The following is a 14,245-nucleotide window of genomic DNA, read 5'->3' as shown; positions in this document are numbered from 1 at the left end:
TAATGGGGATTCTTCGGGCTAAAATGTTAAACATACATAAGTCTCCGACCCATCATCAAAACATAGGTATTCGTGATGTTCAACCTAGAAGTCCCCGAACTTTGATATGTTATTTATACCCCCAACTCACCTAAAACCCCAACTACCGTAATTACCCTCCACAGCCCGTGAATCTCTCGAATTGCACCCCGCATCATGGCCGAATTAATTTCACCCATCCGCATCGGTGACCTCGACCTACACCACCGAGTAGTAATGGCACCGCTAACTCGCAATCGCGCCGATGCCCAACATGTCCCGCTCCCCATATCCCGAGACTACTATGCACAGCGTGCCTCCGTCCCGGGCACACTAATCATCACCGAGGGCACATTCATCTCCGCCCGCGCCGGGGGCATGGGCCACGTCCCCGGGATCTGGAGCGCTGATCAAATCGCTCAATGGAAAAATATTAATTCAGCCGTCCACAGCCAAGGAAGCTTCATCTTCTGCCAACTCTGGGCGCTAGGCAGGGCCGCCAAGCCAGACGTCCTCCAGAAAGAAGGCGGATACCGCGTAGTCTCAAGCGGAGACATCCCCATGAGCGAATCCAGTCCCACGCCAACCCCATTAACAGAGGAAGAAATATCAGAGTACATCGCCGACTACGTGCGCGCAGCGCAGAACGCCATCGCTGCTGGGTTCGACGGCGTCGAGATCCACGGCGCGAACGGCTACCTCCCCGACCAGTTCACACAATCCGTGAGCAATAACCGCACCGATCAATGGGGCGGTAGTGTCGAGAACCGCTCCAGATTCGGTCTTGCTATCGCGAAAGCCGTGGCGGATGCCATTGGTCCTCAGCGGACGGGCTATCGGATGAGTCCTTGGAGTACCTTCCAGAGCATGCGGATGTCTGATCCCCGACCGCAATTTACGCATCTTGTGCGTGGCCTGGCGCAGTTGAACTTGGCTTATTTGCATGTGGTGAGGCCACGAATTTCGGGGTCAACGACGGTGGAGCATGAGTCTGAAGAGGAGGACGAGTCGTTCCTCTATGAGGCGTTTGGGGATACGGGGGCTATTATCCTTGCGGGCGGGTTTACGGCCCAGACGGCTACTGAGGCCATTCGGGCGCATCCCGGGTATCGTGTCGCCATTGCCTTTGGGAGACATTTCTTGGCGAATCCGGACTTGCCGTTCAGATTGAAAGAGGGATTACCGCTTAATCAGTATGATCGGCCGACGTTTTATACGCCTATGTCGCCGAAGGGGTATGTTGATTATCCGTTTAGTGAAGGATTTAGTCCTTCTCAGGGGAAATTGTAGCGAGGCTGCAAACGAAGGCGAATAGAAGTTTTACCTTGAACTTCCAGCATCATCAGCATATTCCTTGCAGTATACACCTCATTATAACTTGCTCCGCAGTATTTTCCGTCAAGCCAACCTGTAGCCCGGAAGGTGGCAAGAAGCACCCTAAATGTATAGTTTGCGAGCAAAATCCAGAAATCGGTGTGGAACAATACTATTGCGGATTTAGGAGGTGTGAAATGTTCTTTTTGGCATAAGCCCAGAAACCGACGCCTGTATGATGTCTAATCGCGATACCATGAGAGACAACTGATTCTGGTACAGTATCAGAGGTAATTTGGAGTCAAACAGCCCCGATATCTAGAAGATCTTGTTGGTCGGTGCGCATTCATGCATGAATGAATGACCGAGTACATGAGTCAATGCTGCGTGCATGTCCTGATGTATGTGCGGGATTTCCTTGTCGCACATACCCAATCCCGACTTCTGTAGAGCAACATATTAAGTTGGCAGGGATGGCCATGGTGACTGGATGAATGATGGAACGAGCGAAAGGGGGTTCAATGCGACAAAATGGATTATAATTTTACCTTTTCCCAAGCAAGAGACCCACTCTCTAACATACAGGAGGATACTATCTCCCGCCATTGGGCAACTACCTCAGCCTCGGGTCTAGCGCAGCTCCTGAAGTTGGGTGAGATGACTCGTTTAAGGCTGTGAGAGATCCTTGGCACCTTGTTGAGTCATTGCGCTAGTTGGTTCATAATTATCGGGGTGCAGATTAGGCTAGCTCGTCTGTTGGTGTTGCTCCACAGTAGTTCGAGGCTGTATGCAGGGGTCCAACCAAAAAGGTTACTTAAGTCAGTAGGTATGAAATAAATATCTTTTTGTTTGTGAAGTTGGTACTAAGCTTATACATAATCTATATTCTCTTTTTGTTTTTTCTCTGGTACCTGACCGAATTAGGTATATACTATAATGGCTAGGGATGTTCAAGCGAGACTGACATACCTCCAATGGCAACCCAGTTACATGCATACACGCCCTTATAAAATTGGTGTATTTACCGGACGAAGAAAGCGCAACATCGATCGCGAAAAGACGACTAATTTAGTCTTTCATGTGGCCGATCGTCCCGAGACTATTCGAGATATTAGGGGACTGAGTGAAGCTCCTCCGTTCGATCTTGACACCAACGGGTTCGTCTACAAGAGATGCCTCGCGCCGATCCTTACAAAGTCTTATGAGTACTCGGATCCTCAGAAGGTCAACGATATCTTCTTGCCAGAATGCGAAGGCATTCTGAAGGAACAAGTTGACGGGGCTGATGAAGTTATGATTTTTGATTGGAAAGTACGCTGCAACACAATCATCTTATGTGCCAGTCGCTAAACAACTACTTTCGACAGATTAGGAAGAAAAAGAGTGCAAAAGAGAAACGGACAAGAAACCCGAATTTGCAGGGGTTTGCGCGGCAGGTTCATATAGGTAAGCTACAGTACATCAGGCGGTGAGAGTCAGGAGAATGTATGTGCTGACATGACAAGACACACTCCTAACTCGAGATGAGATTGGAACTCCTCTAATGGAGCGTATACGCAAACATCTTCCGGAAGAATCTCAACACCTTCTTTCCGGGCGAGTCCAACTGATAATGTGAGTTCACAAGTTATCCTCCTCTCTCTTGCAAGACCCACCCAGGTGGTTAGACTATTGATTGCAAGTGTGCCTAACATATAACTAGACTTTGGCGACCAATAAGCGGGCCGATCGAAGATCACCCCATTGCAGTATGTGATGGACGAACCTTGGACGCATCCAAGTTGATTGAGTCGGATATGATACGCGGCAATTATACCGGCACTATGCTCTATCCACAATATGAGACAAACGATGAACGTCAATGGTATTATATGAGTAGCCAGGATGTGGAAGATGTGCTTCTGTTCAAAGGGTTCGACACAAAGGAAGATAGTGTCAAATGTGAGTGGCTAATAACCCTGCTTGGCTATCTTGCAACAGTTCATATGCCTTTTCAAGCCGGTAGTTTGGAAAGGCGTCGGGTGTACATTGGCTAAGGCAACTTGCTGCAGACACTCCTCATACTTCATTCAGTCCTCTGAACACAGCGGAAAGCACGTGTTCTAGGGTTAGCGTCGAGGTGAGGGCATTGGTGTTTTCGCGCTACTAGACAAGGATACCTAACACGAGGGAGAACGGAAGAAGTGTAGGCTAGAAAATATGAGAGCACAGATAAGCGAGCATACCAAGCGCGACAAATAAAGCAATCAGAAGTTCAGAATTATGCCTCATGATCTCGAACATCGCTTGGCATCACACTCGCTTCGTATAACTAATATAGCTCATTTATCAGGATCCTGGGGGTTTAGAACTAGCTTTTTCGGGCTGCGCCCTTCCAAAACATCGGTACAAGCCTCCTGAATGCTGTTCAACCCACCAGCTCGCTTTTCCAAAGGTGTGGGGGTCACATTTCCGCCCAGTGCCCCAGGAAGATACTCACGATACCACCATTCCGTAAAATCACCATATTTCTCCTTCTGGGTAGTCATGCTAAAAAAGTCGTAAATTAAATCGACATTTTGGGCCAGGTTTATTTCTTTACTCTGCGCGCGGACAGATGCAAATCTCCCACCGTTTGGTTGCAGGATATCACTTATAGCATTTGCACTTTTCGCATCACCCGAAGCCGTGAAGATATAATCAAAGGGCCCGAGACTTTTTAGTTTTGATACAATCTCATCGTCCTTGTAGTCGAGGACAGTGGAGGCACCAAGGCCACGGACATAATCAAACTTCCGCGGGGAAGCTGTTGCTATGACTTCGCAACCGACCTAGAAAGCCATGTTAGCTTACCACTGAGTAACACGACTGAGCTATGTTGTGCTCACACTGGCGGCATATTGAACAGCGTAGCCCCCCACAGATCCACTACCACTCCATACAAGTGCTTTCCCCTTGCTATTTGTTTCTGGCTTCCCCATACCGAGGTGCAAGTGCAACGCAGATACAGCTGTTAAAAGCGCGAAAGGTATTGCAGCGGCATCCTCAAAAGTCGTGTTTGCTGGTATCTTAGCGGTGGTGGCTTCTCTAGTAACCACGTATTTCTGCCAGCCCCCGTACTTCGTTTCTTTGAGCTGGTAAGTAGGCGTATCGGACACGACGCGGTCGCCCTTTTTAAATTTAGTGACTGATGATCCGACTTCATGAACAATGCCGGCAACTCCATTGCCCAAGATGAATGGGTAGGGCACATCGACATATGCTTGGGCCCGGATATTGGCGTCGAGAGGTTGGATGGCAACAGCATGGTTCTATCACACTTTTTAGTTACACGACTTCTGCAGTACGTTTTCATTCAAAGTGTTGATGCACCTCGATCACAATTTCATCAAGCGAAGGGACATTGTAGGCCGCGGTGAATCGCTTCAGATCACTTTTGGGCTTCAAAATCCAGGCGGCTTCGTTGAGTGGCGACATGGTGCCTTGATGACCATTCGCAAGGTATAAGTTAGGGGTGACGACAGAATCTGTCAATGTTCTCGATATTCATGTGATATATTTATCGTTCTACTTATAATGTTGCTCTGAGTAGCAAATGTGCTCAATGACCTCAGAGGTCTCAGGGGAAGCAAAGCCCCGCAGGAGCTTAATAGAGCCCAAACTGGCAGATGGCCAATGATGAGAAACATAACCATTATTAATTTTTACGAGATCGACAATTAGCCTTTTTCAGCCGTCAGGGATAAACTTAAAAAAATAATATGAGTGGGCTTTTTTCTTCAGCTGGGCTTGTGCGAAGGTTTGTTCTAGAACATACGTGCCAGAAGCATACACTTTTGAGTTTGCTTGGAGCGAGTGTTGGGGTCATTTAGACATCATCAACCAACTTAATCTTTGGCTCTCGTATTCCGCACCGTAACTTCCGAGACCGGAACTGGCCGATATGTGTACATCTTCGGAAATTTTTGACAAAAGGCAATCGAACCGTCAGGTCTCTCACCACATTGTGTTATAGGGTCCATGCTCTTACAGGGCTACAGCACATGCGTAAGGCTGGGTTGAATTATGAGTAGCTTTAACATTGAAATTAACGACGGGTAAGTTTCGCCACAGGTTACCCGTGGGTCTTCTCTACATTGACAACATTTTTTTTTTAAAACATTTAAAAGAACGAAGTGCCACTGAGCATTCGGTGAGATGGTGCAACTGTTCAGAATTCAGAAGCAACACCTAGCATGGAGCGGACTGCCGCAGAGAACAGAGAGTTTGTTCTCTGTTTCGATGGAACCGGATATAAATTTCGCGGAGACGAATCAGACAGTAATGTCCTCAAGATCTACAGAGTGAGTAGTTAAATCATGAGCCAATCTCGTCAGGCTACACTCACATTAATCGAAGATGCTAAACCGCCATGACCCTCGTCAATTTCATTTTTATCAGCCGGGGTTTGGGACGCATACCACCTCGATCTGGCAAGCCAGTAAAGCCAGCACTAATCGCCTGAAGAGATGGTTTACGAATATGAAGGACTCCGCGGCAGGCACAACATTTGACGAGCATGTCATTGACGGTTATAGATTCCTCATGCGCTTTTACAGCTCCGGAGATGCCATATACATATTTGGTTTCAGTCGTGGAGCGTATGTTGCTCGCATGCTTGCGGAAATGATAGACCATGTTGGTCTGCTAGAGCCAGGGAATGAAGGGAAAGTACGCTACGTTTGGATGACCTTTTCGAAGTGGGCGAAATGTACCAACAGCGTCGACACTGGCCAGACGGAAAAAGATGATTTATATAAGTACATGAAAGCCCTACGAGAGACCTTCTGTCGTCCTGTATCGCAGATTCGTTTTCTCGGATTATTTGACACCGTCAACAGCATTCCACGATTTGAGGTGAATCGCAATAAATTTTTGTTTCCTTTCACGGCAAAAACCTCGGCTAGAGTAATTCGGCATGCCGTTTCTATCGATGAGCATCGTGCCAAGTTTCGACAGGATCTGATTTCAGATTGCAATCCTAACAGGCCGTCAACGCGGCGCAAGAAGCAGGACCAGCCAGAGCAACAGGGGCGTTGCACAGGCGAGGCGTTCTATCGACCAGCCCCCGCTAATGCGCTCTCCGAAGCTAAGGATGGTCTCCGTGACGAAAGCCAGAACACGTGTCAGGGTCAGGACATCGAGGAGGTGTGGTTCGCCGGATGCCATTCGGATATTGGTGGCGGATTAAAATTGGATGACGATGAAGCCATAGCACTGAGCCATGTGCCATTAGTGTGGATGGTGCAGGAGGCGCAGCGTGCGGGGCTTCACTTCGATCGCGAAAAGATGAAGTTCTTTCATTGCCTCGATGACCCAGCTGCCTATAGAAATCTTCCGGGTCAACCGGAGCCAAGCACTGGGGTCCAAACCAATGGAGATTACGCAGGTGAGAAAGGGAACGAATTCGACTTTAAATCCGCACTCCGAAGGGCAACTACAACCGGACATGTACACGACTTCCTACAGTATGGCCAAGGTGTCTCGTGGCCCACCGCTTTAACGTGGAAAGTTATCGAGTATCTTCCGTTTCGGAGATTGGCATTGCAACCCGATGGGTCTTGGAAACCCGTCCGGTGGCCTCTCCCTCTTGGGGAGAAACGTGACCTTCCAAAGGGAGCTAAAGTTCATGGCTCAGTCATTCGCCGCATGAAGGCCAATCAAGACTACAGGCCGGAAAATCTACTCAGAGACGGAAAGGGGAAGAATAAGCGACCTTTGGAGAGTGGAATCAGCGCGTGGGAGGTGCATGCCTATGAAGGCTGTCCAGTGCGAGAGACATACCGCCGAAAGTCGAGCGAAACTGGCTAGACTGCTTTCGCTTTCTATATTGCATATCTTGCCATGGACAAATAACGCATGAGTCACGAGTTCTGCTATGGCGGCAGCGAGCCGATTGCAGGACGAGACAGCACAAGAATGGAAGAAGAGGGCCAGGTCCCAACACGCAGAATGTGCTTCAGATCCAGGCAGAGACTGGGCTCGCAGTTCTGATTCCACTGGCATGGGGACGGATGAATGACACATCTTTCAACAAAGACCGGGGCCTACACCGTCACATTCCATCTGCCCACGCAAGTAGTTGCATACTCTCACCATATCAAGGGTGCGTGCCTCCTTGAACCGGCATCTGCTTGAATGGTTCGCAAGCAGCATATAAGTCCATCTGTCCCTCAATAGTGTCCGGATCTTTTATGACGCGGTGTGTGGTTCCTTGTTATGGTCACTTGGCGCGAGTGAATATGCGAAACTGTGTACTTCGAAGGAATCAAATAATGTCAAGGCAGGGGCAGATGGATTTGAACTATCTAGATCTCAAGAGTTTGGGTTGGATGGTTGGAAAAGGTGGTGAAAGACCTATAGGGAAGAAGGAGCAGCCGACCCTGCCTTGCTGCAGTGAATGTCTCAATATCCCGAGTATGCGATTCCCCTTCAGAGCTATCGTGATCTCTTGTCTAAAATGGTAAAAATAACGTTAATAAGGGATCTACATGTCTTCATATTCCATCATAGACAAAACAAACTCAAATACCCACCCGACCAACTCCGTCTTTGGGAACATAGCGTACAATTCTCTCGGCAATTTGGATTGTTTTTGCGTTTACTACAAATCACAAGGACCTATTTGGCCTCTGAACTTTCTACTGAATGATAACAGAATAGGAAAAAAAAACAAAAACATACAACAGAAGGGATTCGCTGGTGGTCACCCACCCAACTACTAACCTCCCGGCGTGTGGCTTAAGTACGGCTGAGCGGACGGGAAGCCCTGTTTTCCACACCCTGTGGTCGTATGTGCTTGGTTATTAACGGAGTATACTTATGTAGTGCGTGCAGCCAATCAATAATTTGTTTTGGGTGGATAAAGCCAAGACTTCCGATCTCCTCCAGATGATGGATGTGAAGCGGATACATGTGTATATCGCATGGTGTAGTGGCCCAGAAGAGTGACGAATACTATGAACGAGAATAGGAAAAGGATCATGATGAAACTACGAGCAGTCGAATCAACGCCATCTAGAAAAGTGGGTCTGGGTTCTCTGTGCAAAACATTGTGCTTGACTTCGCTTAGATTTGCATCTCATATATAAATTTTCGGTGTCCTCAGAGAACACAACATGCTGTGAGTATCCCCGATACTTCAAAAAAAATAACTAGCTTGGGTCTTGGGTAATTATTGTACCAAGGCTTACCTGAATAGCATTTTTGCAGTTCGATATTGGTGAAATTCCAAGATGATGTGATCTTTGATATAGTATCTATGGCACTTGCAAAAGTAGCCACAATCCAAAGATACCCAGCACCGGCCAGGAATACAATGTGTTGTAAGTCATCCACTAGAATAGCGGAGTATGGGAGTACTATACTATCATAGGATCTCCCTGCTCCATCACTACCCAGCAGCGACGTAATGGGTTTCTGTAGATTCACCACGGTCATTTGCTGCCTAAGAAATATCGGGTGATTGGCAATACAACACTATAGGCGGGTGAATGACCTCATCTTAAGCCGTTCTTATGTGTTAATCAAAGGATGTTGCTCTTTTCTAAGATAGTGAATTCACTATCATGGTTATGGAGGCATCATTGTGACATGATGATGACCCAAAATTACCCCCAAGTTTGTGACTCGAACACTAACACCTTTCCTCGCTACTACTTCATCAGTCTACCAGATAATAATAAAACTGCACTCATGGAGAACATACCTCTGCTCAGCGGCAAAGGCCATGAAAGATCAGTCCCTCCTCGGCGAAGGCAACTCGCTGGACTCTTTGACAACCTGTCCATCTCCCCCGTTACGAGCACAACAACATCTGCCAGTATGCGAAGCGCCATCAGCAGTGCCTTTACGACTCGTGGCTGGCCTCCCTCTACATCAAATGCCTCACGTGTAAACGAAAGCCGTCTATTCTACACAATATCCATGGACTCGTCTGCCCGGGCGTACATTTCCCTCGATGACAATCACCCGAAGGACCTGTTCAAAAAAGCTACAGATTTTTATAAAGTCATCCAAGAAAAGCTGGAAGAAAAGGGCAGTGTTGGCACTGCACTCATCAGTGATACTTTGACACGATATTTGGGTACCGTGATCTTCGGCAGCAACTACATTGAACGTGCTGGCCTCAACCTGGAAGAGACCAACAAAATCTGCGAACGTATCTTTCGAGGAGAATTCGTGAATTTAGAAAAAATACCTGAAAGGTAAAAATTTCTAAAGATAGATACCCGTTGTGACGATAGCTAATCAAGATGTGCGCTTCTTCAGAGAAACAGATTACGAGAAGAAACTGATCGAGGCGATCCAGTCTAAGAACCCAGCATCTCATATCATCCGAAGCCGGCGAGAGGTAGTTCAACATGCGTTAGCACTGAACTATTTGATAAATGAAATGGTTGTCAAGGACAAACCGCTTTCCGAGGACCTGATCCTTCGTACCCACAGGATTCTGACGGAGTGTATCGATACAACTGGAGGCATCCCTTGGACGGAATACTCGGGCAGGTATAGAAAGGTACATGTTCATGCCGGAAATACGAATTTCGTTTCGCCTAGATTTGTCCCAGCGAAGATGAGAGAGCTGGTTGCCGAGTTTGAAAGAGATATTCATAAGATTGAATCTACCCATATCCTTGATCCGTTCACCTTGGCTGCCAAATATTGCCATGAATTTGTCATGATCCATCCTTTTACGGACGGTAATGGAAGAATGTGTCGATTGATCATGAATGCAATACTGTTAAAGTACGCCGGGATCGTGGTCTGTCTGGGTGAGCACGATGAAAGCCGCCTACAATACATCGACATTCAAAAGCGAGCTGGAGAACGTATGGAAGGCTCGGGAGAGCTTGCTGCATTGATTCTGAAAAAGTCAGTTGCTAGGTTTCGAAACATCAAACAGAAAATCAGCGGAAAGAAGCAGGGCTGATGGTTTTCTCTTTTTTTTTTTTTTTTTTTTTTTTTGCGTCTTTCGGACTTTTACTTTGCTGGGCACATTATGCAGTTTATTATCCGCGGTTAGGATTACGGGTGACCTTGAGTGGGGATCGATAGCTTGCTTCCACAGCCAATAACTGAATTATACTTATGAAGAAACTACCTAGTTCAGATAATAACTATCCGGTGACTTCAATGGCTATGCTCACGATAAACACAGCAGCAGGCCAGTCTGCCACTGTGCGTTACGCAAAGTACCACATATGCCATCAACTGTCCCGATTGTTGTTCAAGTTTTCGACTCTCAGGATGTACCAATAGCAAAGGCCATATGACAAATCTAGAAAGAGAAACATCCCCACCGACCACAAAATCAGAGGATTGTCCAGCCAGGCAAATGCCTCAGGCCAGTACCTCCAACGTAACGCAGCCATACTCACTAAGCTAAGAGAACCAATAAACCTCGATATCCTACAAGTGATATGGGTGTCAGCTTCGCGCAGGATTTAGACCATGTGAGGTGTTTTACCACAGAAGATTCGACGCCCCACGACTACTTCCCCGACATAGCAATTGACACAGGCCACCGGTGCCGAGAAGCAATCGGCAGAACGCCGCACTCTATGTATATGCAACTTCAGGACCAATGTATGCCGCAAAAGCTATATGTCCAGTCAGGAAGCCAAGAGTACACACGGCAAAGATGTACCGAAGGTTCCGTTGGACCAAGGGTGCGTGGGACCATTCATTGGGTGAGTGTCTCATGGCGCTGTACATGATCGCGACGTTGACTATAAGCGCAGTTGCCGTAACGATCAGTTCCAATCGATTTTTTGGTGGGTATATTACTCCGTAAGAAATTCCCAGGCAATGTTGCAACAGAGAGGCATAATGCCCATTGCGTATGTCTTCTCTTTGAAAGAAATATGGATCATGCCAGCGTAGTTGACTAGCCAGCCCAACGTCATGGCCAAGGTGAGGATATTGACAATGGGCTCAACGGTTTTGTAAGCCGCTGGAGCTTGAGTAGCATCAAAGCCGTCCATGGTGTTATTCCATGATTGTGGCCGCAGTGTCATCAGTTCGCAGCGATACTTGCGACTGAAATATAGCCGTGGACTTGGTTCGTTCTTAAATAACGACAGCGCCCAAAAAGGCGATGCGCAATCTTATTAGCCTGGCAAACCGCGGGTTCTGCAGCGTCAGGGGTAAACAAACATGTGCGGACAGCACTTCCGTAGTTCCCGCAAATGAAAAGCAATTTACTCGAAAATTAAGTACCGGACCGAGAATTAGCACATAGTAATGAACGAATTGCGGGCTACAGGGAGCAAACAGTCCACGTGTAGTGTGGTTGTTGTGTTTGTCACATACCCATGGCCTCCGCTTGGTCGAATGTTGCCTGGGCCATTTCTCTGTCCATATTTGGCAGGAGCAGTCTTATCATAGGAATTTGTCATGGCCATGGATGGATTGAGGCACCTCCTTACCCAAGTCAGGGTAGGTTTGATTTCATGTTAACCCGTGACGACCTAGAAAGGAGGAAGTTACATCACGGTATGGAGCTGAGCTACGACCTGCGGCATATTTGTGCGTATCGAGTCTAAATCTCTACCCATGGCGCAAGACTGTAAGTCACAATATCTGTGAGCGTTCGTGTGAAGGATTATACCACACAATCCCACCACTCCTTGACAGACAGTAACATTGTTGTGCTGCGTACTCCACAATATCCTGGATCCAACATTGCATACTTCCAGGACACATCACATTGGCTCCCGAAATAGTCAGTCGGAGCCACAGATGTCAGTCGCTCTAAATTTGAATATCTTACAAGGCTGGCAGTCCACAGTATAGTAAATGCTACTGTCAGGATGACCAGGCTTTCTACACAGGCGTCTCCTCGCGTTACTATACATTATGCGCAACTTCACTTGCCAGTCTAAATGTTCACGACTGGGTCATTCAGGTGTCAATAAATGGGAAGAGGCTATTCACGCATGTCTGAAGCTGTGGGACGCTTACATAGTAATGTGGTCTACCGGTACCTACAATTCCCTACATTTCAGTGCAATTGCGTGTTTTCGCAGGTTCTAATGGCCGATGGCATGAAAAGATGCGGTGTGACCGGAGCCTGACCAGTTTGGCGGTAACTGCCTCCCGAACCTTGTCATCACCCGTCCGTGGCCGCTCCCTGCAAACAGCAAGACAGATGCAATAAAGATATACACCGCTTGACTAACTCTTTCTTACACTTTGGAGAGGCGCTGACGTAGGGAATAGTCGACAAGGCACCTGATATTGACTCGCTGCACCTCCGTATAGCGTATATCAGCTGGGAGAATCAAATATTAGGTACAATGGAACAGAGTGTGGAGGGACCACTATAGATATGCACATAAAGAACGTTTGTTGCACCGTGCATGCAATATCTGTGCTCCTTGTAAGACAATTATCATTATCATTATTATTATTATTTTCAACAAATAATCCCTTTTTGGTGGTGGGAGGCGGCTATTCTGCATGGAGATACATCACTGTGAGTAAAAGCGAGTCGACGAAAATGATGAATCGTTTCCACTAGAGTACAAACTCCCTCCGGCCTGCGTGATCAGTATCTGCATGTCAGTTTCTCTATGTTGAATTATATTGACCGTTAGCTTTGCTCCCTGTTCACTAAATAGCACTGATTACCGCCACAGCACTGTTCTCAGTGGGCGGATGCTTGATCCTAACTAAATATTCTGCTCCCTGGCACGTGCATAGACAAGGTATGCGGTATCGGTACTCGCCTGCAATGACTCCATGTGTGTGTCACTTGTGGACGGATTGCTTAATTGGGAGGTGCTGCTAGGTTTTATGTTAAGCGCGAAATTACTAGCAAAGCAACGAAAACAAGGAAAAAGCAAGCGAACGAACGCGAATTGCAGCAAAAGAGTGAGTTGAATTAGTAGCTACCTAGGTGGGCGGCCTGAGCGCCGGGCACGTGACTACGCCTACTCCGGCAGATGCCTCAACATTCTAAAGTAATCTTGGGTTAAGCCAGGCTTGTGCGATGCGGAGAAGGTATCTGACCACCCGGCCCGCCCTATCTTCTTGTTCAGATTTGGCGCTGGACTACACTCGGTGGCAGAATATGATGTGTGTCGCATGGTAAATTAAGGGATTGCTATAAAGTACCAATACTCAATACATGTCAACTCAACGGCTATCATCCATGGCGGGGAAACTAGGCTATCACGAGTATCCCTACTACTTTGACTACATTATCCTATATATAACAAGTTCACCACCCATTTCACGAGAACAATCAGGGATGAGGATGATAGTGATTTTTGAGCATAGTAGTGTTGCTTACGATTCGAGTTATGTGCTGTTTATGTCGAATTACAAGCAGAATAATGTCTACCAAAATGTGAACAACAACTTCGAGCGAATACATGGAGTTCTGAAGATGTGGAGGGGCAGTTCAGATTCTGGGGGCTGCGAGAACTCTAGGCAGCCTTAGCATTGATTGTGGTACTAGATGCAAGAGACATGCACAAAATCTTATCAATTGGCCTGCTGGCCCAATGGTAAGGCGCTTGACTACGGATCAAGAGATTGCAGGTTCGAGTCCTGCGTAGGTCATTCTTTTTTTTTCCCTGCCCGACTTCAGTCCTGAACGAAGATTTGGCGAAAGCCGGACTCCAAAAAGCATATTAGTTGGAATCACAATCCGCGTAAACGCAACAAAAAGTGATGAGTCATAGATGTTCGAAAGCATTCATCGCAATACGAAGATAATATCGTTCTTACAGGTTTTGCGGTCTGAGACAATCTGCAATGTATTGTGCGGATGCTCATCGACCACCATGTACGACAACATGTTCTCATTTTGCTGATATCTGAACTTTTTGGTTAGCTGATAGCTTTGCATATTGCAAGATATGTCTGGACCTACACGGCTTGCAGA

General features: G+C 47.1%; 6 protein-coding genes and 1 non-coding gene across 7 annotated transcripts; 5 read left to right on the top strand and 2 right to left on the bottom strand.

Annotated features, from left to right (window-relative positions):
• The first annotated feature begins 173 nt into the window (after window positions 1-173).
• Window positions 174-1,583, top strand: BO83DRAFT_375121 (alkene reductase). The gene has a single exon (XM_025530384.1). The coding sequence runs from the start codon at window positions 196-198 to the stop codon at window positions 1,306-1,308; it is 1,113 nt and encodes a 370-aa protein (XP_025392394.1). The 5' UTR covers window positions 174-195; the 3' UTR covers window positions 1,309-1,583.
• Window positions 1,584-2,196: 613 nt separating this feature from the next.
• BO83DRAFT_375119 (uncharacterized protein) lies at window positions 2,197-3,718 on the top strand. The gene is made up of 6 exons (XM_025530383.1): window positions 2,197-2,256; window positions 2,319-2,643; window positions 2,700-2,778; window positions 2,838-2,946; window positions 3,035-3,273; window positions 3,384-3,718. Exons 2-6 carry the CDS (start codon window positions 2,323-2,325, stop codon window positions 3,479-3,481), a joined length of 846 nt encoding a protein of 281 aa, XP_025392393.1. The 5' UTR covers window positions 2,197-2,256; window positions 2,319-2,322; the 3' UTR covers window positions 3,482-3,718.
• BO83DRAFT_454729 (zinc-binding alcohol dehydrogenase family protein) lies at window positions 3,654-4,788 on the bottom strand (the record flags this gene model as incomplete). Its single annotated transcript, XM_025536993.1, has 3 exons — window positions 3,654-4,142; window positions 4,200-4,622; window positions 4,684-4,788. 3 exons carry the CDS (start codon window positions 4,786-4,788, stop codon window positions 3,654-3,656), a joined length of 1,017 nt encoding a protein of 338 aa, XP_025392392.1.
• Window positions 4,789-5,546: 758 nt separating this feature from the next.
• Window positions 5,547-7,161, top strand: BO83DRAFT_423538 (T6SS phospholipase effector Tle1-like catalytic domain-containing protein; the record flags this gene model as incomplete). The annotated part of the gene is made up of 2 exons (XM_025535106.1): window positions 5,547-5,654; window positions 5,710-7,161. 2 exons carry the CDS (start codon window positions 5,547-5,549, stop codon window positions 7,159-7,161), a joined length of 1,560 nt encoding a protein of 519 aa, XP_025392391.1.
• A 2,115-nt stretch (window positions 7,162-9,276) lies between these two features.
• BO83DRAFT_395784 (Fic family protein) lies at window positions 9,277-10,282 on the top strand (the record flags this gene model as incomplete). Its single annotated transcript, XM_025533100.1, has 2 exons — window positions 9,277-9,531; window positions 9,668-10,282. The coding sequence occupies 2 exons, from the start codon at window positions 9,277-9,279 to the stop codon at window positions 10,280-10,282; spliced, it is 870 nt and encodes a 289-aa protein (XP_025392390.1).
• Window positions 10,283-10,559: 277 nt separating this feature from the next.
• BO83DRAFT_395783 (uncharacterized protein) lies at window positions 10,560-11,336 on the bottom strand (the record flags this gene model as incomplete). The annotated part of the gene is made up of 4 exons (XM_025533099.1): window positions 10,560-10,761; window positions 10,820-10,909; window positions 10,985-11,138; window positions 11,171-11,336. The coding sequence occupies 4 exons, from the start codon at window positions 11,334-11,336 to the stop codon at window positions 10,560-10,562; spliced, it is 612 nt and encodes a 203-aa protein (XP_025392389.1).
• Window positions 11,337-13,848: 2,512 nt separating this feature from the next.
• BO83DRAFT_t55 lies at window positions 13,849-13,920 on the top strand. Its single transcript has one exon. It is a non-coding gene; the product is annotated as a tRNA-Arg (tRNA).
• The last annotated feature ends 325 nt before the right edge of the window (window positions 13,921-14,245 follow it).

This window comes from Aspergillus eucalypticola (assembly GCF_003184535.1).
Source record: "Aspergillus eucalypticola CBS 122712 chromosome Unknown BO83scaffold_3, whole genome shotgun sequence".
In the NCBI taxonomy this organism is placed as follows: Eukaryota; Fungi; Ascomycota; class Eurotiomycetes; order Eurotiales; family Aspergillaceae; genus Aspergillus; species Aspergillus eucalypticola.
The sequence above is the reverse complement of the archived record's forward strand: the minus strand, read 5'-3'. Positions and strand labels throughout refer to the sequence as shown.